This window comes from Oncorhynchus gorbuscha, linkage group LG11, assembly GCF_021184085.1.
Source record: "Oncorhynchus gorbuscha isolate QuinsamMale2020 ecotype Even-year linkage group LG11, OgorEven_v1.0, whole genome shotgun sequence".
NCBI classification, from domain to species: Eukaryota; Metazoa; Chordata; class Actinopteri; order Salmoniformes; family Salmonidae; genus Oncorhynchus; species Oncorhynchus gorbuscha.
The window spans coordinates 21589107-21616068 of NC_060183.1; the positions used below are offsets into that span (position 1 = coordinate 21589107).

At 41.9% G+C, this 26962-nt stretch overlaps 3 protein-coding genes across 12 annotated transcripts in view; 2 read left to right on the top strand and 1 right to left on the bottom strand.

Moving 5' to 3' along the window:
- The window catches only part of LOC124048279 (rho GTPase-activating protein 44-like), a 75429-nt gene extending 61923 nt beyond the window's left edge, over positions 1–13506 (top strand). The window contains exons 12-22 of one of the 7 annotated variants that reach the window (XM_046368906.1): positions 884–965; positions 1132–1212; positions 1791–1904; positions 2204–2295; positions 2566–2746; positions 5049–5069; positions 5607–5795; positions 8145–8263; positions 8519–8896; positions 9191–9242; positions 10363–10499. In XM_046368906.1, the coding sequence (XP_046224862.1) occupies positions 884–965; positions 1132–1212; positions 1791–1904; positions 2204–2295; positions 2566–2746; positions 5049–5069; positions 5607–5795; positions 8145–8263; positions 8519–8896; positions 9191–9198 (1265 nt within the window). In that variant the 3' untranslated portion in view covers positions 9199–9242; positions 10363–10499. Of the gene's footprint in view, positions 1–883; positions 966–1131; positions 1213–1790; positions 1905–2203; positions 2296–2565; positions 2747–5048; positions 5070–5606; positions 5796–6634; positions 7122–8144; positions 8264–8518; positions 8897–9190; positions 9243–10362 lie in introns of those variants that run through there. The other 6 variants (XM_046368902.1, XM_046368908.1, XM_046368903.1 and 3 more) reach the window with 6 other exon arrangements.
- A 1276-nt stretch (positions 13507–14782) lies between these two features.
- Positions 14783–19971, bottom strand: LOC124048281 (testis-expressed protein 47). 3 transcript variants are annotated; one of them, XM_046368915.1, is made up of 8 exons: positions 18774–19063; positions 18196–18268; positions 17263–17366; positions 17048–17112; positions 16038–16260; positions 15697–15853; positions 15422–15480; positions 14783–15095 (listed from the first exon to the last, which is right to left on the bottom strand). In XM_046368915.1, exons 1-7 carry the CDS (start codon positions 18888–18890, stop codon positions 15443–15445), a joined length of 777 nt encoding a protein of 258 aa, XP_046224871.1. In that variant the 5' UTR covers positions 18891–19063; the 3' UTR covers positions 14783–15095; positions 15422–15442. The 3 variants fall into 3 exon arrangements, with proteins under 3 accessions (XP_046224871.1, XP_046224870.1, XP_046224869.1); XM_046368914.1 differs by lacking the exons at positions 15422–15480; positions 18774–19063 and adding an exon at positions 19787–19971; XM_046368913.1 differs by lacking the exon at positions 15422–15480.
- Positions 19972–20370: 399 nt separating this feature from the next.
- The window catches only part of ndel1a (nudE neurodevelopment protein 1-like 1a), a 32701-nt gene continuing 26109 nt past the window's right edge, over positions 20371–26962 (top strand). For both annotated transcript variants that reach the window (XM_046368912.1, XM_046368911.1), the window contains exon 1: positions 20371–20509. The gene's annotated coding sequence lies outside the window, so the exon portion shown is untranslated. The remainder of the gene's footprint in view (positions 20510–26962) is intronic.

Genomic DNA, 26962 nt, shown 5'->3' on the forward strand with positions numbered 1-26962 from the left:
GGAGATTATCAGTGGTCTTGTATGTCTTCCATTTCCCAATAATTGCTCTCACAGTTGATTTCTTCAAACCAAGCTGCTTACCTATTGCAGATTCAGTCTTCCCAGCCTGGTGCAGGTTTACAATTTTGTTTCTGGTGTCCTTTGACAGCTCTTTGGTCTTGGCCATAGTGGAGTTTGGAGTGTGACTGTTTGAGGTTGTGGACAAGTGTCTTTTATATTGATAACAAGTTCAAACAGGTGCCATTAATACAGGTAATGAGTGGAGGACAGAGGAGCCTCTTAAAGAAGAAATTACAGGTCTGTGAGAGCCAGAAATCTTGCTTGTTTGTAGGTGACCAAATACTTATTTTCCACCATAATTTGCAAATAAATTCATTAAAAATCCTACAAAGTGATTTTCTGGAATTTTTTCTCTCGTTTTATCCGTCATAGTTGAAGTGTACCTATGATGAAAATGACAGGCCTCTCTCATCTTTTTAAGTGGGAGTACTTGCACAATTGGTGGCTGACTAAATACTTTTTTTGCCCCACTGTATATATATATACACACAGAAGAGTGGCACAGCTGTTGTGGTTTCCTCCGCACTGTCAAAATGCGAGGGATACTAGGACGTCCTGGTTCATCCATCCCATACAACACATCAGAAATAGTTACAGTAGAGACATACACACTCTCTGCTTCCCCCTATTTCTCCTTATTCCTGTGTCTGACAGTGTTTTACCTTTTGGCTCCGCTGTCTTTAGGCCTAAACAGTAACTGTATAATCCTTCTTACCTTCTTATTTTAACTCTCCCTCTCATTTTTAGCACCCCCCCCCCCCCCCAGTCCTCTCGCTTTATCTCTCTTTCTCTCACTCACCCTCCACTTGTCTCATCCCGACAGGTGCTTTGAAATCCTACCTACGGGAACTCCCTGAGCCACTGATGACCTTTGAACTTTACGACGAATGGATTCAAGCTTCCAAGTCAGTATCTGCTTAGAATGATGCCGGCATTAGTTGATGTTTATTCATTGTGTTGGATTCGTACGCCATGCTGGTCATTTAAAAAAAATCACTTTAAAAGGATGAGATCATTGGCAATGGGGTTTATTTTGTGCACTGAGATGTTCTTTTGTGGTTCGTCTGGCAGCATTCAAGACCAAGACAAGAGACTCCAAGCCCTCCTCACAGCCTGCGAGAAACTACCCCTGGCCAACGGCAACAACTTCAAGTGAGCCGCCATCTCTGTTTCGCTCTTTCTCTCTCTTCTGTCCCGCATCCACTTTACTCTGGTCTTTCCTGGACTTGCCTGACCATTCAATTATTTCAGTTTCCTTCACCTTTCGCCGTTTTTATCCCTCACTGCTCTTTTCACATCAGCAGAGGCATTTAACCGAGGAATCATAGCTTTCAAGCAGCCAGTACTGAGTTTTTTATTTTTTAAATATTTTTTATATCAAAAGGAGAAGTGGGATTGGGGGAGTGAAAGAAAGGTGAAATAGAATCAAAAGGCTGACAGACTGCAGTGCATGTCAGTGTCTTCATTGAATCTCACAAATAAGATTATCTTTAGGTTGTCTTCTTTTTGCGAAACACCTGTCAAAGTTGTCCTTATCATAGCCCAATCGAAAAGAGCTGCCTCGGGTTCTGTCTGAGCAACCTGTTCATTTTAGGATGAGCACGAAAACCCCAATCTCTGTGTTTCGGAGATTTCTCATCCAATGCGGTATACAGTACCTGAATGACTATGTATAGTTAGTTGAAAATATACATGTGTAGTTAGTTCACTGTTTATTTGTTCTCTTTCAGGTATTTAGTCAAGTTCCTCGCCAAATTGGATGACTACCAGGACGAAAATAAAATGACCCCTGGGAATATTGCAATTGTCTTAGGCCCCAACCTGCTGTGGACAACACAGGAAGGGTAGGACTTAACCTCTCTCTACCACAAAATACCTTTTAAAAGCAATGCCTGGTCATCGGTTGTGACGTAAAGAGAAAAATAGTCCTTAGTCATTTCCATGTATCTTTAACCTTCATATCTCTAGACTTTTATCGGCATTTTAACAGTCAATTCTCTAACATCATGAACATACAGAAAACTGTCCAAATGAAATAATGCTCATATCTCAAGGTTCAAGTGAGTCATTTCCAGTACAGAGTTATCCCTCTCTATCACACTAAACTATCTCCTTAATATCTCTGTCCTCTCTCTCCCTCCAGGAACATTACAGAGATGATGACCACTGTGTCCCTGCAGATCGTAGGCATCATTGAGCCCATCATCCAGCACGCTGACTGGTTCTTCCCTGGAGGTGAGGGAAACACAGTGTCTGTTCAGCCTCTATCAGGCACAACCACCTCGCTCATCCATTAGGGGTTAATGCCGTTGCTTTAATATCCTTGTCTCAGCCTCTGTAAGGGAGCAAGTGGAGCCGAGCGTCTGCTCTCACAGACACTGTATGACAGTCGGTCACCGACCTTAGGAGACATTATTCACAATATTAAGGGTCAGTTCTTGTAACAGGATACATGTGAATTGTCACAAACGTAATCCCCTCACCTATCTCTTTCCTCTCTCTCAGAGATTGAGTTTAATGTCACAGGAAACTATGGCAGCCCAGTCCACACCAATCACAACGCCAACTACAGCTCCATGCCATCTCCGGATATAGACCATTCAGACCGCAAGCACAATGATCAGAGCCGACGCCCACTCAGTGTGGCCACCGATAATATGATGCTGGAGTTCTATAAGAAGGATGGGTAAGAAGATCCAACTCTCGTTGCGCCGTATCTTACCCTATCTTACCATATCTTACCCTGTCTTACCCTCCACATCTCTGTCAAATCCTCTCTGTCTCTGTAGTCAACTACCTAACTGCTTGTCTTCCCTCCTTGTCCTCACTGAAAACTATTTTCTGGAACATGAACCATCCCACTGAGCACACACTGGTTGAATCAACTTGTGTCCACTACATTTCAATTAAATTACGTTGAACCAACGTGGAATAGACATTGAATTGACATCTGTGCCCAGTGGGATTGGGCATCAAATATTATTATTGATATTATTGGTTATTACAGCACAGTTCAGAATAAAGGATTTGCATGAGAAATGGGTAATGGCTTGGTTGACTAGCAACGTATTTTTGTGTTTTGTGAAGATGTATGGCATAGCAGATCTGGATTTAAATACTATTTAAGGTATTTCAATAATTTTCACATACATTTCAAGTAAGTATTTTGAGAAGTAGTTGAATATTTGCAAATGTATTTGAAAATTAACTTAGAAAGTAGTGCTATGTATTTGAAAATAGTCAAAAACACAGAAAAGTTTTTTTTTTTAAACAAACATTTAAATACGCCCATGAATTTGACCCCAGGTTTGTTTGGTCCTAGGGATATTTGAAATGTATTTGGAAGCAAGTATTTGAAGATAATTTCAAATAATAGTTATAGGATTTTGTTTTGAAAATATTGTTACGCTGGAATAAATGATTCGGGAGACAGGTCCAGGAATGCATAATAGTTTTTTTATTAAGCCCCAAATTATGCCGTGCTGTGTAAAGGCACAGGGACGAAGACCAAACAAACACGTAAACAAAACACAGGGTAGAAACCCAAACAAAAGAGCGAGGAGTACCTTGTATAAATACACATACGCACAATGATTATCGCACACAACAAGACCCGTAATCATCTGTGCAATCCTCAAGGGAACGAAAGGTGTGCGTAATGAAAGTTCCCGGAGAGATTCGTGACAAATACTCTTAAATACTTCAAGTAGAAGTAGTTGGTTCTGCCAAATTATTTGAAAATACTCAAATACACAGAAAATAAGTATTTCAAATACACATACTTAAATAAGCATGTATTTGAAACCATATCTGTGTCGTAGAAATGGCATAATGTCATATTTCTATGTGAATAGTTTTTCTTCATAAGATCATACAAGGCTGTATAACCTTTTTAAGTGAGCTAAGTAAAAAGTTTTGTCTGGGTATGAGAATGGCGGAGAGAATATCACGGAATTCTTCTTCATCTCAGGTGAGAGAGAGAGATAACTAGTGAGTGAGAGATGTGCACTGTAAGAGAGGGGCAGTCAGACAGCAGGGAGCTCAGAGAAAGAGGTTGGTCCGTGGTGATGAGTGGTGCTGTAAGCAGTTCTTGTGCTCTGTGGAGGATTAGTTTCAAGTCAATCATGTTCTCACTCTCTCTCTTCAAATGACCTCTCTGTCTTATCGGTCTCTGTCAGCAGAGCAGACCGTCTGAGCCCCTCAGCTCTGGAACCACACAATAATCCCAGCTAATTAAACATGTCCAGGACTGCATAGGGACCAATCAATAGAGCTCTGCTCTCATTAGAAACACCCACCCCTTCAGATAGAGCAGGATCAGGTCAAGGAGCATTCTGCTCCTTAGTACAAGCTGAGACCAATGAGGAAGTAGCATTCCCACCTTTGATTCCTTTTCTTTTGTGTCCATATTCAAGTCCATGAAGGCAGGTTGATACCTATGTTATGGTCTTCATTCATTCGGGGCCTTTCTCCAAAGCACTATGGGTGATGTGTCATGCCATGTCCTTGACCGTGTCTTTGTGATTGCGATTGTCATTGATTGAAAAATATCTGAATACTATGTAGCCTTTAACTATCCATAGTTGTACTTGCTCTTTTTTTATAGTAAACGAGTACATTAACCACTGCTGCAAGTTACTTCCTATATTTTGGTGTTATTTTGGGGTATTTTTATGTCCGTGGGGAAATGTTGCCCTAATTAGCTCTAAACTAAGTGATAATTGGCTCACCGGTAGGACATGCTTGGAGCTCTTTTGGGAAGGACCATCTTCACCCCTCAAATCCCTCTCCTCATTACTCTCAGCATGACTTCCATCCCCCACAACCCTCTGTATCCAAACCTGAAGGCTCGACCTGCTGCTTCTCCATCTTGGATCCAACCCCTTACCGACTGCTCCCGCAGTTGCTTTGATTTAGTGTTGCTGTAAATCAGTTAATGGAGTTTCTCATGATCCTTACCCTTTATGTGATGTTTTTGTCCTACCAAGCAGCGTTAGGAAAATTCAAAGGTACTGTACTTACTCTTCCTCCTGCCTGTAACTCTCTGTTCACCCTTGTCTGAACTGCCTGTGGAGAGAATGCCTCTCTCTGTCATCATTTGTCTGACAGTACTCCAGTCACAATTCGTCTCTCGTCCGGACACACTTCTAATCGTATAGTTCAATGCTCCTTACAGAGTGCTGCTGACAGACAGCGCTGCCAAATAAGTTCCCGTGTGAACAATGTTCTCACACTGTGTGTGGTTTGTTGACTTCAAATGCATTTTTTTGCGATGTCTGGTGTCAGATGTACTCCTCTGATTGCTTGACAAGTACAAACGACAATAACAGGTGCAAACAGTTGTTTGTCACACAGAGACCAACCATACATGCACCCTCACTGTGACACATTATTACAAAGGTTTCCTTTCCCTAGTGTTTCTACTTCATATAGTACAGTAAAGACTGTGCTGACAATTGTGAGGACTACAGGATAAGGCTCCCTGAGCTGACCTCTGACCCCTGACCACTGTCTTTGATTGGCTGTGCGTCTCTGTCCCACTGCAGCATGGGGGTCAGGGTGATGGACACTTCTTGGGTGTCACGCAGGGGCTCGTCGTCAGCGCGTAAAAGCTCCTCCACGCCCCTAGGTGTACAGCCCCCCCTCCCGCCCTCAGACGCTCTCATACCTGAGCAGGGGGAGATCTCTGCGTCCCCCTCCCCAACCCTTCCTCCCGCTAGCAGTGACCGTGCCAGGTAAGGCTGTCCATTTCCCACACTCCTCGCGTCCTGAAACTGACCCCGACACGGCGTTGTTGTACTTTTTCAGTCTGTTGACGTCTTCTAATTCTCTTTCCCACGCATCATCTTCATCTTTCTGTGAACCGGAGCCCCTCACATCTGTTGCATGTGTTCTCAAACTTGGTTTGACCTCGTGACCTCGTGTGATGTTGTTTTGGTTGTTGTTGTTGTCCTTTAGTCTGATCTTCAGAGTTTCTAGAACCCTTGAAGTTATTTTTGTGCTTGGTTTTGTTTCATATCCAGGTTGTACCAGAGAGTTGTTTTTTTTATCCATTACCCATAAAATTGTGAAAATGTGTACCTCATCTCAAAAGTAGCTTGCCAATGCAGCATGTACATGTTTTTCATTTCCATCCATCAGAACAGGTTTCATTAACACTGCTCATGTAAGATTGCAAATATAGTTCTTACTTGTATTTGTCAAACAGTTTACTAGTTTCAAAACTTGAATGCTGGCCTGAATGAAGGTTTTTCATTTGCTCTTTTCTTTGACATTTTTCACTTGCGTTCTCCTTAGACCTCTCCCCTCCCCTTCTTAATGTGACTCTGTTCAACTTTGGTTGACTAATACCTTCCCAGATACAAAAACCCGCACTTGTTCTCCTTCACACTACATGAACTGCAGTGGTTATTGAGTGCTCACAAATATGACAGAATGGCCCACTGGACTTGTTCACATATTCTTTTTCATACAACACTTTTCATTCCACCACAAGAACGTGACAATATTGGCTTCTCCCTGACTAAGGACAATTAAATTCCCTGTGAAATCATAAAAATTTGTATCATTGCAGCTCCGATGACGCGTTGGACTCCTGTTATGCCTACCCTTCCCCGGAAGAGGAAAGGCCCCCTCCCCCTTACCCCTCTTCCTCCTCTTGCTACCCGCCTCTTCACCATTTCTACCCCCCGAGCACCGCAGTGTGCGCGCCCTGTCGCCCCCGGACCAGAGTCCGTGCCCCCTGGGCCGTCGCCCCCACCTCCCCTCCGCTGGTCTTGCTACAGCCCTCCCCCACTGCCCCCCTCTTCATGTCCCTCTCCCTCCCCCCAGCAGCTTGATATAAACTCTAACCCCAAGCCCTGCTCCCTGCACCTCCCCAAACAGAGCTCCCTGGCCGAAGCTCCGCATGCGCCCCCACCGTTAGAAACCAACGTCTCCCCTCTCTACATCAAAACCCCCCCTCGTGCTAACCCGACACGACCCGTCCCTCGGTCCCCACACCTCTAACCTCCCCCTGTCCGCACCTCCTCCGTGGGCCGCCTGTGCCTGTAGCCGAGAGAGAGGAGCCAAGCTGACTAGGTAAATACTACGTCACATCGCCCTGGCCAGATGGACATAAACTCAGTCTCCGTAACACACACAGGCCTGAGTGGCTCATAATGGCAAAATGAGAGAGGGACATTAGGAAACAAAGGGGAGAGTGAGAAAGTGCCAACATCCTGTTTTATACATTTGGTTCATTTTCTCGTTTTTGTCCTCAATTTCATGTTTCAAAGGGATATTCTTCCCATCATGGAACTTTTCTATTGGATCATTCTAGTACCAAACTCTCCTTATTTTATGGAATCCATAACTTTCCATGTTGCCAGGAAATTCTGTAGGATGTTGCCAAGCAACAAAGAATATTGAAAACTCTCAGAGATAGCAGAATATAGTGGCCGTTAATTTTAAAGGGCCCAGTTGGCCTTGGATGGTAGTTGACTAGTTATGTTTCTGAATATGAATTGGACAAAGAGTGACTAAGTGAAAAATATGGATGGGCTGGCATGATTCCTATCCGATCATTGGCCTTCATCGGAATGGGGTCTTTTACATCAACAGCTGTTAGGGATGCCTCATTTGCATAGCTCCACCCTAACTTCAAATCTCTCCAGTCCCGATCACCCATCCTCATCTGCTGTCAGTGGGCGGGGGGATTTGGAGCTGGGAGAGCTGTTACTCACATCCTATTATGAACTGGTTAGGTTTTGACCTTCAAGCTCTCTACCCATTGACATTCTGTCTGCATAGTGCCATAAAAGGCAAGAAAAAAAATCCATTAAACCTACTGGCTTGGGCTTGGATTTTCGGGGGGGGCTTTAGCTACACTGCCATATAGCTAGTAGTACATTTGCAGTAGTGAAAGTTGTCAGTGGTCACTCAGATTATCTGACATTGAACGACAGGGATTTTCATTTCTACATGTGGGAGATTGAGGCCATCTACCCTCAAACTGACAGGTAGTGAACACAAACACACACACGACCTGAAGAAGATGTTATGAAGATTACATATTGTTGTTCATATCCCTTTGTCTTCCCCAGTACTCTGAAGAACAATGAGCTGTCTCCAGTGATTGGACAGAAGGGCTTCCAGGGAACGGCACTCTCTGGTGGGCTGTCACAGCACTCTTCTGACCATAGCCCTCACACACTGAGAAGAGGTACTGATGGAAGTAGTGTGTGTGTGTGAGTGTGTGTGTGTGTGTGTGTGTGTGTGTGTGTGTGTGTGTGTGTGTGTGTGTGTGTGTGTGTGTGTGTGTGTGTGTGTGTGTGTGTGTGTGTGTGTGTGTGTGTGTGTGTGTGTGTGTGTGTGTGTGTGTGTGTGTGTGAGACCATGCTGTGCACAAAGCAGACAGATTGTTTCGTCTTGGCTTGTCACCTCTCAATTAAAATCTGTGTTGCTGCTCTCTCCACAGCTAAGAAGCTGGCCCCCATCCCACCTAAACCCTACTCTCAGTCTGGGGGAATGTCGGACCAGTCTACAGGTCAGCCGTCTCCAGTCAGCCTGTCCCCCACCCCTCCTAGTACCCCCTCCCTGTACGGCTTCAGCTACCCCCAGGGCTACGCCACCATCGGCTCCCCGGGACAGGCCCAGACCGCCACCCCCTCTCTCTCCTCCCCTCCCTCGCTAGCCGGCACCCTCACCAAGGCTAGGCCCACTCCCAAGCCTCCTCGGCAGAGGCCCAGCCTACCCCCGCCGCAGCCCCCCAGCACCCCTGGCTCCAGCCCCCAACCTCTTGAGCACGGTGGCGGCCTTCTGGATGGATTGTCTCCTGGAGAGAGCATGTCCACAGGTAAACGCTTCAATGGAGTTTCAACACACTAGGAGCCCGCCCATACACTCTTTTCTCTGGTATAGGTGGAATATCTCGCTCTCCAGTGTGCCTGCCAGAGTATTAATATGGTTTCTGCAAATGGAATTATTTTGTGTAGTTTGTTAAACTGATAATACTTTTAACCCTTTCGTCTGTGTTAAACTGTGGGGAACTCACACAAAAAAAGGTAAGAAGGTAAAAAATATTTTAATCTCTTATCTTGTTTTTCCATTTTCTAAATATTTTTCGACTCCTATTATTGTGTGCCTACAGCGGTATGAGGCGAGTGGTTCAATATGGGCTAAATGTGAGAGGGCCTTTTAGGGTAAGCAGGAGTTCCAGTACTGTACTAAAGCCTCACCCTCCCATCCCTCCAAACAACCAACCGTCCGCCATTCTGGCTCACTGTGGAGCTGCACGGCTCCAGCTTTCTGTATATCAGAGGAGGCTGATGGGAGGAGCTATAGGTGTATAGGCTCATTGTATTGGCTGGAATGGAACCAATGGAACAGAGTCCAACATATTGTTTCCATGTGTTTGATGTGTTTGGTGCCATTCCATTGATTCCATTCCAGCCATTACAATGAGCCTGTCCTCCTATAGCTCCTCCCACCAGCCTCCTCTGCTGTGTATATATACCTATATATACTTCTCATATGTATAGAGCTATATATCTCTGCTGTGTTCAGTCCACCACTAACCCATTTTGTTGGCCTTTGCATGGTGGCTGAGACTGGCGCGATGCATGGCTTGTGGATGTGTCTGAAAGACCGTCCACTGACTCCACTTCACACAGAAGATTGGTGTAATTTTGCTCTCCCAAGAAGCTTTCTTTACTGTTTTCTCCCTGAAACCATGCCACATCCCACCTCTGTCCTGTCCGGGGCCAGCTGCCCCTTTGCTCACACACTGCACAGTACCCCCCCCCCCCTCCCACCTTATGCCACACCCACTGCTGTTCTAGAATTATTCCACTTTCTGTTCCACAGTCACTGGTTGTTATCCATTTCAGTGTTACACTATGGATGTCATCATTCTCACATGACTGTGAGTTCAAAGACAAAGTAATGACAAGGATAAATGTTTGTGGTGACTGCACTGGATACTGTTGGGGAATTGTCTCTTCGCATGCAATTTTCAGCATTTACAAACCTACCCGAACCACTATGTCTGCTAGAAAAGCTGGAGTTACATTACTTACTGACCTGCCTCTAATCTGTCAGTAATTCTCTAGAAACACGGATCGTTTTTGAGGATGTGTGTGTAAAACAATAGCTCGGGCCTATGCTGACCTCTCTGCTGTGTATAACACACCATTTAACATTGACTTAATCTAGTCTAGAATGGCCTTTTCTAAGCAACCACTAACAGTTATTATCTCTGTCTCTCTCTTATTTTCTTCTCTCTTGTCTCTTCTCGTCTCGTGTCGATCTTTGGCTGGCCAGACTCTTTCTGCAACCTGGATATCCCCATCATTAATGTAGAACTGGATGGCATCTTTGATGAGCCCAAGATGGCCCCCTACAGGAACTCAGTGGCGGTGGTCCGGCCAACCCCTAAGGCCGAGTCAGAGGAAGAGTCCGAGAGTACGATACTATGACATCACAAGTTTCCAAGCCCAGCCCTTACTATTCCAACCCGTCTCCAGGACCCGTTCTCTGACCTTTGACCCAATGGGGACTCACTCCAGACCTCACCTCCACCCATAGAGACCAAGTACCACGCTCAGCCCTGTAAATCAAAGTCCTTCTCCAAAAAATGTAATAGACATGAATACAGAAAATACCTATATCCACATCCAGAGGGTTTCCGACTGAGACAATGGGGGTTGAAACTTTTGATTCAGAGAAAGGGACCGAATGCTAGGTTTTTATGTTGACTAGATTCCATTGATTCTATCTGGGGTGCATTCATTTTTAAGGATTTATTTAAAACAATTTTGTTTATACATCTTTTATTTTTGCCTTATTTGAGTCATTTGCAATATTGCCTTTAACTTACAAGACATGAAAACAAGTGGCTTGGTGCAATGGGTTCTCCTCTTGTGAGTGCAGTAGGAAAGGAAGGGGACAGGACATCTCTGATTTCCTCTCCCTGTCACCAAGGCTATAGCATTCCTTTTTGACGCCTAAACCCATTCTTGTACTCTTGAGTTCACTGGCATTCTGGCAACCCCTTTTTCCGTCCTGGCTGAACGTGTGTGTGTGTGTGTGTGTGTTTGTGAATTGTGTGATGTGTTTGGAAATGTGCTGCATCATTGACTGGCGAGTTCTGCCATAGTCTGTGAGTGAAAATATAATGGTACTGCAAGACAAGTTTGAGCTTGAATTCGCAATCACATTCTTCAAAGAGGGGTTTAAGATTACATTTGGCTGTTTAAAACTATTTAAAATGACGGTTTATACTGTACATTTCAGAGTATATGATGTTAATAGAGATACAGGAGTTATTATATGAGTCATATAAAATAAGAATTCAACCATAGAGATACAGATATTCTACTGTATATAGAACTATAAATACAGTATACATATATTATATAGTCTAGCATGTACTTGACTGTACATTATCATAGGAGAGGCTTGGAGCTCAGTGGGAGAAATCTGCATGTCTATGTTGTAGTAGAGGGAATAGAGCATAGACACAGAATAAACAGAATACTTATAAATGGATTACTGAATAGTGAGTACGAGTGGACTTTACAGATGTAGGATCTTAATTTGATCACCCTGTTGCAGGAGAACTGTTCTGTAGGAATGCCTTTAACTTGAAGTGTATTTGAGGTATTAAAAGGCTTCTGAAGTTTGTCATTTCCACTTTGAAATTTCAGACTTGATTTTCCCTTACGAAAAATGGATCAACCCCTACAAAAACATCCATTAGTTATAATCCACATAATAATTGATATTTCCTGTTGCTGCAGGACTTTTTTCCTGCTGTAGCAAACTCGCTCAAATTAACACCCTTTGTCTGTATACCTTCTCTCTGTGGTCTCTGTAACTCTGTTAATGAGCACCCTGAGACTTCTCTGGCAAGAGCCTGTCACTGGGGAGCCGGCTCAGCTGTTTGAAAGCAAATATTGGAAACTCTTCTGAGAGTGATTGTGTATATGGGTGTAGTTCTGTGCCTGTGTGTGTGGGTGTAATCCGGAATATAGGTACATTTCTTCTGGTGCTAGAATATGTGTTTATATTCTATCATGCAGCGAATGAGAATAGGCTCTCATTGAAATTATACAGAGGTTTCTGTTTCAGTCCCCCCAACACACAATAAAAAAACAATACTTTCACAATGAGGAATGTGAAGTATTTCTTATTGTGATGAAAGTATTTACTGTATACCGATGATTACGGTGCAGAGGAGTTGGATTGACATCCACAGCACAAAATACCATTGGTCCAATCGGTTTATCCGGTGTTGGGGTTCAAAGGTGAGGCGCCCGCCCATGACCTATACAGACCTTTGACTTTATCTCCTGAGAAATGTTCCATCCATAACACTGATTATTGCCTGGAAGCCACAACAAACGCTGCCCTGTCATGCACTTATGTTCAAGTGCTATATATTTTATCCATCACAACACTATTGTAAATACTGACGCCTCTGTATATGTGTGTGTATATAAAACAGGGGGAGAGGATCAAATATATATTAAGATAAGAAAAATATAAATATTGACTGAAAGTATTTATGTATTGACATGTCCGTGTTGTTCTGGTCCTGACCACAACATTGCCCGATTCACACTTAACGAAATGCAGTAAAGCTTTGCACGGTTATCAGCCGCAAGCTTTAAATAGTACCATATGACACGGACATAGATTAAAGGTTAAATCTATTTTCTAGGATTGTTAGTGCAGAGTCATCAGCCGGGAGCTTAATAATACAGTATGTCTGAATGGAAAGTGCTGCGTCACTGTGTGTTTCCACTAGTCGACATCCTGACCAGCTATTGTGAGGGATGTATTTGTGATTGTCAATAGGTAAGTTAGAAGGGGACCACCATCCCTCGAGGCAAAAAACGGTTGAGTCAACCTAGTTATTCCAACCTTACAGTACAGAGTATATTCCCCGGTGTAGAAGACAAATATCCTCCCCTGAAAGCAATATAGTTCAACGCAATGCTGAGTAGACAATTCCAGAAGAAAACTGTTGAAGTTCAAAATGATAAAAGAAAGTGCAATTACAGTATTTGTGAACACAGAAACAGAGAAACCTCAAAGAGGAAGGGGGTCCCACTCTCTTTAAAATGATTTGAAGTTTTTTACAGTTTATATTGATGTTTTATTGCTTTTGTCTTTTGTATCATTACTTGCAACAAATGCCAACCATGGCATATGATTTTGAGGATTCAAAAAATTATAAAATAGACAAAATTGCATTAACATTTTTGAAGGCTGTTCTTACAATTTGGATGTTGAAGTGAATGTTCAGTTATGTGTCTATCTGGACTTCTGTCTGTGGTGATAATGTGCTGTTCTGTTGCTGTTCTGTAAAAGGGGTTGTCTTCTTTTTATGAAGTGATGGTTTGTACATATTTATTGAACACACAACTTTATTAAAAGCAGAAATCCTGTGTACCAAGGGCAGTTGTTGGTAAGAGAGATTCCTCAAACTATTTCCACTGTTACAGTTTTTCTAAGCATGTCTGTTGAGTTACTGTAAGAGAAAAGGCCTTTTTTAAATGAATAGGTGGAATGTACTGGTGACTATTTGGACTGTTTGCCTCAGGTTGTTTTTAGGGGGAATTCTCTGTGTTGTGGATGTAGTTTTAACAGGATGGACAGATGTTTGGTAGTGATGTGAATAGGCTTGGGGGTTATGACTAGACATTGTCCCACGTGTGAAAATCAGCAGCATGCTTTGTCATCATGCTTGTGAAATGTGTCTTACCTTTGGTCCTATTTACCTGTGCTTGTCATATTTATTTTTATATGTGAAAAGAAAAAGGGCCTTGCAATGCAGGTAGAATTATTCAGTTCTGCCCTATCAGTTGATCAGTCCACAGTTCCTGTTTTGCATTTTTGTTGAGCTCAAACTTTTCATCCAGTCAATCAACTATTCACCAAGCAGAGTCACATAAATATACGAAGTACTGTACATCTAGAAGCATGGCTTAATAATTGCCAAACTTAATGACTTAATACAACTCGGAGGCAATATAGCATCTAACTTCTAGCTTTTTTTGCCTAATGAGTCAGGAACAGAATGACAGTGAAACTGAATGGATGACTGGCAGTGTATTTCTTTTTGTCTGCAAACATTGAGTTATTCTCTGAGGATAGCCTTATATAGGCATACATCAATCCCCTTATCCATCAGATGAAAAAACCCTCCTGCTTCATATTAGGCAAAACAAAGATACACCTTTTTTGGTTGGCCAATCAGCCAAGCCTGAATAAATGTGGGATAAAACACACCTACCTGGTTTGCCTCTGAACATGTGTAAGTTATGACACTGTGGTGCATGCAGCTAGTGTTTGGTAAGAAAGTACCTTTTAATGAATCTTTTTGCATAGTTTATGTTCAAGTAATAAATTAACACAAGGGGGTCAAAATAAAATGGAAGATTGATGCTCTAGAGACATTGCTTTTAGATATAAAGGCTCTACAGTACTTTGTCAAACTGCAGTGACATTGGGGACACTAAAATAAAGAGAGGGGACATACTCCCTCCCAGTCACAGAGTGGAACAACTACTGTGGACATGTCCTGTAAGATCAAAAACAATGCTCATCAGAATGTTGAAACTATTAAAAAAGGTTTTTTTTTTAAATGTGTATTTAATCATGCCTTATTGTTGAGTATGGCGTGGGTGTGACAGTATATACACAGGAAAGAAAATACTTCCAATACCAGTTCACATCCAGTCAAATATTTATGAAATATTTGCAATATACAACCAAACCTACCCTGCAGTCCCTGTGTATTTTAACACTACAGTATCAAACATTGTATCTTGTTAGGTAGTATCCATTTGTGGAGCAAGGACAATTATTTAGAGTTGAATGTGTCACACAGTCCAGATGAATGGCAGTTCTCAATAACACATCCAAATAACCAGGCATATATGAACCCTGAAAACAGATTGAGTAGGAAGCACATTCAAATGTCTAGTTGTATCACATCAGAAGTCAGAATTCACATCGAAGTTGCTCGGGTGGAGGCCAAGTACGCTCTGTGGAAATAATATCAAACATGTGAATCATCCTAACTGACAGTGCCCACAAAATAAATCCCTATGTCAAAGCCTACATGCAGAGGCCTTTGTCACGGACAAGAACACGAGACAAAGAGAAGGAATACGATTCAAATGCACATCAACACCTCAAGATCCCTTGCGCACAAAGGAATATACTGTGCCGGAATCAAAATGTCCTTCATTCAGAGAGATACAATCCATTCAAAGTCATGCAGATCCAATTTGAGATGATGCATGCAATGTTATTCTCTGGGTTCAAACCACATGCACTGGTTTCATTTGACATGCTGACACACCCATACCTTTGACCTTTTGGCCAAACACTAAACTGTAGTTAGCTGACTGCTTCCAAACACGTGCCCTTTAAACAAATCACAGAACATACAGCATTTGGCAATGTTTTGGTACCAAAGTTATCAGTTAACGTGAACTATATACAAATCTGAGAACCATTGATTTTCACAGACAATTTGTTCAATTAATTAATGTACTGGAACTTCAATTCACTTCTCAAATTGACTAAACTGAAATGGAGTTAACCCCAACCCTGTTGATGAGTGATTCAAGTCCTGCTCACCAGAGTCTATGAGGATGTGGAGAGGGGTGTGGTAGGCCTGCAGGTACTGCTGGGGGCTCAGAAGGTCTCCTCTGGACAGAAGCTGAACCAGAATATCCTGGGGGACTATCATCTCTGGTACTTCATCCAGAACAGAGCCCAGAGGCATCTTTGACCCCTGTACAAATGCATAGAGAGATGATAGAGGCACCAAAAAGAATGGTCTGTCAGAAATGAGAGATTCCACTTATGGTATCTAGAGTAGGACTAATTTAATTCAAAAATAGCAGGTGGATCTTCCTTTAAATGAGCCCAGGATTTGATAAGTCTCTGTAGTCTAACCGATGCTAATGATGACACACCTTGGTGGCTTTGAGGAGGTGATTCCCCAGCTTGAGCAGCATAGACAGGGCGGTGCTGACCAGTGTGTCGGTGTCCTCATCCTCCTCCCTCTCTGGCCCGTCTCTACTCAGCATCCCACCCACCCTGGCCGGCACATTCAACACCTTGTAGCTCCACTGCTGGAACAACCTGCTGGGAAGGTCATGTGACATCACCAGGACCCTGGGCGCCTCGATCAGGACACTGCATGACGATGATAGGGACCATGACAACATCAAGACAACATGCAAGCAATGTTTATGGCTGGGTTTTTAGTCAAGCTATATTGACTTTGGCTGGAATGCACATGCTTGACCAGTGGTGGAAAAAGTAGCCAATTCTCATACTTGAGTAAAAATAAAGATACCTTAATAGAAAAGGACTCAAGTAAAAGTGAAAGTCACCCAGTAAAATACTACTTGAGTAAAAGTCTAAAAGTATTTGGTTTTAAATATACTTCAGTATCAAAAGTAAATGTAATTTCTAAAATATACTTAAGTATCAAAAATAAAAGTACAAATCATTTCAAATGTATTATATTAAGCAAACCAGGCGGCAAGATCTTCTTGTTTTTTTAAAGTTTACGGATAGCCAAGGGCCCACTTCAACATTCAGACATAATTTACAAACAAAGCATTTGGGTTTAGTGAGTCCGCCAGATCAGATGCAGTAGGGATGACCAGGATATTTTTTTATTTTCTTTAAGAGTGTGAATTGAACAATTCCTAAGCATTAAAAATGTAAAGAGTACTTTTGGGTGTCAGGGAAAATGTATGGTGGAGAAAGTACATTATTTTCTTTAGGAATGTAGTGGAGTAAAAGTACAAGTTAAATAGTAAAGTACAGTTTCCACAAAAAAACAACTTCAGTAGTACTTTAAAGTATTTTAACTTAAGTACTTTACACCACTGTGCATAACCCTCGGAACTTAGTAGCAGATGAGATCACACTATGATATATTGATTCAAATCAGCATGGTAAGATATACTACCAGTGTGGCCGTTCCTGCATGTCCCTCAGATCCTGCAGCAGAGATACAAGAACCTCGCTGGAGGACTAGCAGAGAAACAAAGAGCATGGTCATTAATGGAATTAAAGTGATTGGCTGAGACTAGTGCCTTGTCGCTGCATTGACGGGGGATTTTGACAGATTTGTATATATTATATGGGTTTCATTAATAGGTGTTACTGGTTAATCTTGTTTACCTCAATGACATGAAGCATGCAGGTTGGGTACAGCAAAAGCAGGCCTGTGATAGCATCTCCTTGGTAATACCTCTGCAAGCGCTGGTTCAGTTCTTCGTAGTGTACTGTCCAACCAAAGGAGAAAGAATGTACGGTTACTTGCATAACCCCGGTTCACTGATAACCGAGTGAGGTATCTCACTGCTGGAAACGCCGTGGTTTGCATGAATAAGCTTTATTGCATCCATTATATTCTATAAGGATCACACCATAATGTCCTTCCTTCTCACTCACAGACCTAGGTGTGTCAGCCAGAAAGTGGCCCATAACAAAAAACTTGTTCAAATAACCCCAACTAAGGAGCATCCTAAAGTAAAGTAACTTTTTCTGTGAAGAGTATTTGTAGAGGAAGTGTGTCCCAACATCATACGTTCATAAACACATGATCAAATCAAATGTTATTTGTCACATGCGCCGAATACAACAGGTGCAGACCTTACAGTGAAATGCTTACTTACAAGCCCTTTAACCAACAATGCTTAAAGAAGTTAAGAAAAAAAAGTGCTAAGTAAAAAATAGAAAATTAAAGTCCTATAATTAAACAGCAGCAGTAAAATAACAAGCAAGGCTATATACTGGGGGTACTGCTACAGAGTCAATGTGGAGGCTATATACTGGGGGTACCGGTACAGAGTCAATGTGCGAGGGCACAGGTTAGTCGAGGTAATTGAGGTAATATGTACATGTAGGTAGAGTTAAAGTGACTGGAAAGCATTTTGAACAATGATTTTGATTTGACCTATCAGCTAGAAACAAAACCATGCTCCGTAGGAGAAAGAGAAACCTGAGTCAGTGTACAGGAAGGACCTCTATCAGTGAAATAGTGATGCCTTGTAATCCGCCCTGGAATGCACAATAGCTCTTAAATGTGTTCGACAGTAATGTTTGGCTGACCTCCCAGGTCTTTCCTGTCTGCGAGTTGCTGGGGGAGGCTGGCGACGACTATCAACCGGTGTAACAGGAACTTCTGGAGAGACAGAGAAGAAGGGTATTAAGCTATCTGATGAGTGAGAGAACAGGTATCAAGAATAGACAAATAGCAGGCCTATTGGCCCTACTTAAGTAGTTAAGGCTACAAGCCTACCTAACTCTGGATGAGGTGGGTTTGGTTGGGATAGTGATAAGTAAACAGATGTGTTGCTCTTCGGTTGTGTGCGAATGTTATTTTGTCTCGACTGAATAAATAAACGATACATAAAAATACAAATAAAATAATAATGAAAACAAACCAGCGACCCACTGACAAATCACACAAACAATCAAAGACATAAGCGATCACTTATGTCGCTTATAGCTGGAGCCGGCCCTGCCATAAAACAGCCTATCCTTCCAGGACACTCTTTATACAGTACAAGCTGTTCAAATCATATCGTTTACATTGCAAACAATGTGGACTCTTAGATAAGTAAAGCATTGAACTTGACTCTTGAATATTGTTCGTTTAGCCCTCCCAGACAGTGAACTACACAAACCATCTCCTCTTGAGGATTAAAAAGCCTCCTTTGCTTCATATGGCAGTGAAACAAGCTAGTCCCGACATCTTCCTCCTTCTTTTGGTCAAGACTTAGTAGCTGGCTGGATGTCTCCATTTCTTCTCTCTTTCTCTCTCCGTCTGTCTCTCTCAGTCAAGTACTGACTGGGGCAGCAGCAGCAGATAGCCCTCCCTTTGTGTTTACCACTTGCCTGCTATATCCTGGATACCTACTGTTCCCCCTAGTGCAATAAAGCCAATCCTTCTGCGCTCAGCTGCAGTACGCAAGACTGCCAACAGATCCACTGATAACAGACCCAGCCCTATTTGTAAGAGGATGCTGATACGTAGTAGAATGAGGGAGAAGGCAGGTCCTCCTCGGCCACACACACACACACACACACACACACACACACACACACACACACACACACACACACACACACACACACACACACACACACACACACACACACACACACACACACACACACACACACACACACACACACACACACACACACACACACACACACACACCACAGTCACCCCACCCACCGCTCCTACAGTACATTCCACGACACTAACCGCCTATGCTTGGGTACCTTATTTACTCTCTGGATTGCCAGTTGAAGGGGATAAGTCTCCATGACAACGAAACATTCTCCTCTTGTAGTAGAAGGTCTCATTTGAATATGAAATAGGGCCTCATTTGAATGTGAAAGAGGACCACATAACCAGGCCACACCATAAACACCACAGTGGCAGTTTCACCACACAGGGTACAGGGAGTATTCCAGGTTTGCTTGTTAAAAAATGACTTGCATTGTTATTGCAGGCACACAAACATATCACAGAGCTATCTAATAATAAACACATGTTCACACCACTCAATCTATAGGCCTAGGACTACGGATAACAACTCTGGTGTGATGAGTTGGCATGGAGATCACCCATTTCATGCACTGAGAAGTTTATTTTTCTAACACTGCAGCACAAAGTGCCAGCACAAACCTTTCTAACGGCCCTGTGGGACTCTTCCAGCTTTGCAAGCAGCGACATTCTGTCTTCAAAGGCTGAGTTCCAGATGGTAAAGGGCGCAATATCAACTTCGTGCGACCTAGAATCCATTACTGACAATGGATGTTTGGAAGTGTTACTAAGCAACAAATGTGGGAACTGGAATGAGGGGGGAGCAGGGAAAGACTCAAGTTATGCACCTGTTTGTGAGCTGGATCCAAGACAGGTAGGTGACTTACCTTCTAGTAAAGCCTTTTATAAAGCCGTAAAAATAAAGTATATAATAAACAGACGTGTCCAGTTTATAAGTTAGCTAAATGTTTCCCCCCAGAATGTTATTCAAGAATAGTAGAGTATGACTAGATCGCACCCAAAAATCTACCAATTCATTCACCACTCAACAACAATACGATCCTGGTTCGAGATAGCCAGGCAAATGTTTTTTTGTACATTCTCAGTCAAATACATTAAGCGTATAATTGAACGTATAATTGAAAACGTACATTGCCGCTTTAAACCACCAGATGTCGCTAAAGCAAAGGTCCAGCAATTTCGATGCGCTTGCTCTGCTCATCACGTGCGTGTCTTGCCCTTGTGTAGGCTGCGCGTGAGTCACAGCATCAACAGTTTCCTCCAAGCACAGAGCTACCAGGAGGGACGACTACGGTGGACTGAAAACCATCGAAAGGGGGCGAAACATCGAATGGAAATGTTCAGGTACATCGCGACATGTACTTATAAAATTGTGTATAACGTTGACGTGATATATCATTGTCTTTATTTGAGCAAAATGCATGAAAATACAATTCCTTCGAATTGATGGGTGTAGGTAGCTAGCTAACGCGTCGATAGCTAGCCAAGCGACGCCCGGTGTACCCGAGCTGAGCGGCCACCCATGTTTGACAGCTGACAGTTTGGTTTTGACAGTTAATTTAAGCGTATCTTGTAACTAATGACAGTAAGCTAAATGGCAATGGTGCCCGAGTTACATGATTTGCGATAGATATTTAGATAACGATAGTTTATAATCTCTTAGTTTGAGGGCCAAGGGGCCAGGCTTGAAAGCTGAAGACCCTCAAGCAAGGATGATATTCACGGAAACTTGGCTAGAAATACTCAAACATAGTAGTTACGTTTGATAGCTACGTTACAACAACATATGAGTGATATAACTTCATTCACCATATAGCCAATTATTTACTATTATTCTGCACCACATTTTGTGATTTCATTTTTGCCAATGAGGAGAATTTCTCCTTTCAGTATAATGGAAATCTTGTCAGGCAATGCGTGCAGGGTTGCCAGGTCTAGTTAAAATTTCCAGGGCAATTGCAACTCAAAACCTACCCACAAGGCTTTAAAACTAGCAACAAGAGGACAAATCTAGTCCTAAAAACTAGATATGAGTGACCTCTGGTTCATTCAGCTATCCTTATGGAAAATAATAGGGTTTTGGAGTAAAAGCTGAAAATAAGGTCTGAGATTAACTAATTTATATGTTTTGTTCTATAATCGCAGTCAGTTAACATGATCTTTATGAATTATGAAGCCTTTGTGTTTTTTTTTCATTAAATAAATGCTTCAAAGTTGACAAAAGTTGCATTAGCTGATGAAGATTATCTCATAGAACAAAACAAGTTTTCCACAGACCTTACTTGTGGTGTTTAACCGAAAACCCTACAAAAATGGCATTCACTTTCCCCATAGGCTTTGTTCAATGAACCATGGTGGAGTTAGTGCCTACAAAAAGATGCCTTTACTGTTTCTCTCTATGACATGAGGGAGAAGTATGTAGCTAGCTGGTGCTGTTCGTTGTTCTTATATCACTTGTCATGGCGTGCGCAAGTGCTGGCGTTGCTCTCCTCTCACTCACTCCGCTCAACACACACACCCCTCTGGTCCTCCTCATCACTCACTCAGTAACAGCCTGCCTCACTGCCTGTTAGTCAGTAGCAGCAGCAGGTAACAGTGACATTTATAGATTTTATTTTAAAGAGAAATGCCATGGCAACTTCAATGCAATTTAGAAGTAGCCCAAATTTAGAAGTGCCTTGCACAAGGGGACAGCGACAGCTAATTTGTTTTACTTTGTTGGCTTCGGTATTCAAACCAGCACCCTTTCGGTTACTGACCCAATGCTCTAATCTCGAGGCTACCTGCCACCCTGCTAAAAAATGCAGTTAAACGTTTGAAAATTGATAATCTGACAATGCACGATGACAATGCACGATGACAATGCATGTTAGTAGCCTCATTGAAAATATTTAAATTTTAAAAAATGGGTTCAATTAAAAAAATATTAAAATAAATTCCTTTTTGGAAGGCTAATCTGATAGAGACTAGCCAGGTAACATGGCATTAATGATAAATTAAAAAAATATATAATGTAGTTAGCCAGCTAGTCAAAGAACCACAGTAAGCTCAGCTATCATTGATTAATATTTTGTTAGCTAGTGACGTTAGCAGAACCGCTTGATACGGTACAGGATTTTACTATGGATCTTGGCAGCATCATTTGGTAAGTCTCTGTTAACAACCCTACATGTCTGTAGCTAACTCTTCTGAACAGACACATAGCTAGCTTGCATTGACTGCATACTCATGTTTCTAGACAGATTTTTCTAACCCAGCCATCTAGCTAGCCTCTCCTAGGTTTGGCACATCTGAAGTCCCAAACAATATTGAATACCATTTTATGCCTAGTGTACACGATCTGCCTTCAAAAGTTACTTCATTATTGTAAGTATTACCATGCAGTTAGTTTATTAAGCTTGTTTGCTGTTAGAATAATAGCGAAGACTAGAGGTCGACCGATTTATGGTTTTTCAATGCCGATACCGATTATTAGAGGAACAAAAAAAGCAGATACCGATTATTCGGGATTTAAAAATTAAATAAATAAATAAAATGTATTTGTAATAATGGCAATTACAACAATACTGAATGAACACTTATTTTAACTTAATATAATACATCAATCAAATCAATTTAGCCTCAAATAAATAATGAAACATGTTCAATTTGGTTTAATTAATGCAAAAACAAAGTGTTGGAGAAGAAAGTAAAAGTGCAATATGTGCCATGTAAGAAAGCTAATGTTTAAGTTCCTTGCTCAGAACATGAGAACATATGAAAGCTGGTGGTTCCTTTTAACATGAGTCTTCAATATTCCCAGGTAAGAAGTTTTAGGTTGTAGTTATTATCGGAATCACAGGACTATTTCTCTCTATACCATTTGTATTTCATTAACCTTTTGACTATTGGATGTTCTTGTAGGCACTTTAGTATTGCCAGTGTAACAGTATAGCTTCCGTCCCTTTCCTCGCTCCTAGCTGGGCTCGAACCAGGAACACATCCACAACAGCCACCCTGAAAGCAGCGTTACCCTTGCAGAGCAAGGGGAACAACCACTCCAAGTCTCAGAGCAAGTGACGTTTGAAACACTAACTAGCTAGCCATTTCACATCGGTTACACCAGCCTAATCTCAGGAGTTGATAGGCTTGAAGTCATAAACAGCGCAATGCTTGAAGCACAACAAAGAGCTGCTGGCAAAACGCACGAAAGTGTTCAGTGTGCTCTATCAAATCATAGACTTAGTTATAACATAATAACACACAGAAATATGAGCCTTAGGTCATTAATATGGTTGAAACCAATCATCTCGAAAACAAGACATTTATTCTTTCAGTGAAATACGAAACTGTTACGTATTTTTATCTAACTGGTGGCATCCATAAGTCTAAATATTCCTGTTACATTGCACAACCTTCAATGTTATGTCATAATTACGTTAAAATTTGGCAAATTAGGCGGCCCAAACTGTTGCATATACACTGACTCTGCGTGCAATGAACGCAAGAGAAGTGACACAATTTCACCAGGTTAATATTGCCTGCTAACCTGGATTTATTTTAGTTAAATATACAGGTTTAAAAATATATACTTCTGTGTATTGATTTTAAGAAAGGCATTGATGTTTATGGTTAGGTACACATTGAAGCAACGACAGTCCTTTTTCGCGAATACGCACCGCATCGATTATATGCAATGCAGGACATGCTAGATAAACTAGTAATATCATTAACCATGTGTAGTTAACTAGTGATTATGATTGATTGTTTTTTATAAGATAAGTTTAATGCAAGCTAGCAACTTACATTGGCTTTACTGCAAGGCAGGCTCCTCGTGGAGTGCAAAGTAATCAGGTGGTTAGAGCGTTGGACTAGTTAACTGTAAGGTTGCAAGATTGAATCCCCCGAGCTGACAAGGTAAAAATCTGTCGTTCTGCCCCTGAACAAGGCAGTTAACCCACCAGCTTCACCTGGAATGTTTTTCCAGTTTTTTATGCTGAGCACTTGTTGGCTCCTTTTCCTTCACTCTGCAGTCCAACTCATCCCAAACAATCTCAATTGGGTTGAGGTCGGGTGATTGTGGAGGCCAGGTCATCTGATGCAGCGCTCCATCACTCTCCTTCTAGGCCAAATAGCCCTTATACCGCCTGGAGGTGTGTTGGGTCCTTGTTGTGTTGAAAAACAAATGATAGTCCCACTAAGCGCAAACTAGATGGGATGGCGTATCGCTGCAGAATGCTGTGGTAGCCATGTTAAGTGTGCCTTGAATTCTAAATAAATCACAGACAGTGTCACCAGCAAAGCATCCCCACATCATCACACCTCCCCATGCTTCACAGTGGGAATTACACATACAGAGATCATCTGTTCACATACTCTGCATCTCACAAAGACACAACGTTTGGAACCAAAGATCTCAAATTTGGACTCATCAGACCAAAGGACAGATTTCCACCAGCCTAATGTCCATTGCTTGTGTTTCTTGGCCCAAGCAAGTCTCTTCTTATTATTTGTGTCCTTTTGCAGCAATTCAACCACAAATTGACAGTTGTGGCTGTTTCGCGTGATGTATTGTTGTCTCTATCTTCTTGCCCTTTGTGCTGTTGTCAGTGCCCAATAATGTTTGTACCATGTTTTGTAGGGATGGACAATATATCGGTGAGCATATCGGAATCAGACGATAAAAGCTAAAAATGCCAACATCAGCATAGGACCAATGTCTGGTTTAACGCCTGTGCAAAACCGATTTCAAAGCTGATGTGCATACCTATATAACGTAAGCAAATGACGCCATGAAAAATACAGCGCTACCCAGAACAAAAGCAGATAAATACAAAACGCATACTTCCAACAACTCGAGCAGTCATTTGAAAGAGTAAGAACATTTCAGCAAGACAACTCAAAGGTGAAATCCATTAACGCCAAGATAATGGAATTCATTGCCCTTGACAATCAACCGTCCTCTGTCGTGGATGATGTTGGCTTTTGCTGACTGGTCGAGCCCCGGTACATACCATTTTTCAGATGTTGCCCTACCGGAGTTGCACAGTATTATTGAAACTTACATCTATGAGATACTTGCTATGGGCGTCCACTGCTATTAGCTTCAAGACTGACATTTGGACCAACGATGTCGGCCCCATGAGCATGCTGAGTCTGACAGCACAGTGGGTTGAAGAGGATTTCATGCTTAGGAAAGCCATATTGCATGCTCAAGAATGTGCTGGTTCTTATACCGCTGCTTCCATTTCAATGGCATTTGAGAACATGTTTGAAACTTGGAAACGTGAACACACTCCTAGCGCCGTTCAAACAACTGACTCGAGAAATAAGCTAATCAACTGTCTGCCCTCTGTCATGGCATTGAAATGCCTGCTCAACTAAACTGCTGACACAGACCGTGGGGTTAAAACTTACAAAAGTATGCGAGCGATTCGCTGGCGTTCTCTCTGAGCCACTACTGTGTTGCCACCATGCTCGATGCTAGGTACAAGGACTGTTACTTTGATGCAGACCATAAACAGGGTTTACATGAAATCCTACATACACAGTTGGACAAGATGAAATGGACACTTTCCTGTGGCGGTCCTCATCAGAGCCAGTTTCATCATAGCGCTTGATGGTTTTTGCGACTGCACTTGAAGAAACTTTCGAAGTGCTTGAAATTTTCCGAACTGACTTTCATGTCTTAAAATAATGATGGACTGTTGTTTCTCTTTGCTTATTTGAGCTGTTCTTGCCATAATATGGACTTGGTCTTTTACCAAATAGGGCTATCTTCTGGATACCAACCCTACTTTGTCACAACACAACTTATTGGCTCAAACGCATTATTCTCAAATATAAAATATTTTGATTTGTTTAACACTCTTTTTTTGGTTGCTACATGATTCCATATGTGTTATTTCATAGTTTTGATGTCTTCACTATTATTCTACAATGAAGAAAATAGTACAAAATAAAGGAAAACCCTTAAATGAGTAGGTGTGTCCAAACTTTTGACTGGTACTGTGAGTTTGAGTTTTTTTCTTTTTCTTACAGGGACAGTGCACATTAATCAACGTTTCAGTTGATTGCTGGTTTTAGCCAGCCGGCTAATTTTCAACCGCAGTCCCTGGGCAGGTTATTAAAAATAATTACAATATAGACAATGGCAACATAGGACAAGCAAGACAGAGCATACAGACAGAGCAACATAGGACAAGCAAGAGAGAACAAAAAGCAGCAAGACAAATTTCATAAAAGCAACAGTGTTTCCACTCCTTACAGACATAGAAAGCGGCAACACACAGCTAGGGACCATGTTCACAAATCTTAGCCATGTCTTCAAGCATTTTGTGAAAGTGTGATATGTGGTGCAGTTATGTGTGTCTGATGGCAGTGTATTCCAGACATGGGAAGCTCACAGAGAAATGGATTTACTAAAGGTGCTTTTCCTTAAGGGAACTATACAATCACCTCTCATGGCAGACCTTGTGGATCTGCTGCCATATGTTTGGGTTTTCTGTTTAACAAAAATACTGAGTGGAGGGGGAGCCAGGCCATTTAGGATCTTGAATACAAGACATTTATTTTTTATTGTTTTATTTCACCTTTATTTAACCAGGTAGGCTAGTTGAGAACAAGTTCTCATTTGCAACTGCGACCTGGCCAAGATAAAGCATAGCAGTGTGAACAGACAACACAGAGTTACACATGGAGTAAACAATTAACAAGTCAATAACACAGTAGAAAAAAAGGGGAGTCTATATACAATGTGTGCAAAAGGCATGAGGAGGTAGGGGAATAATTACAATATTGCAGATTAACACTGGAGTG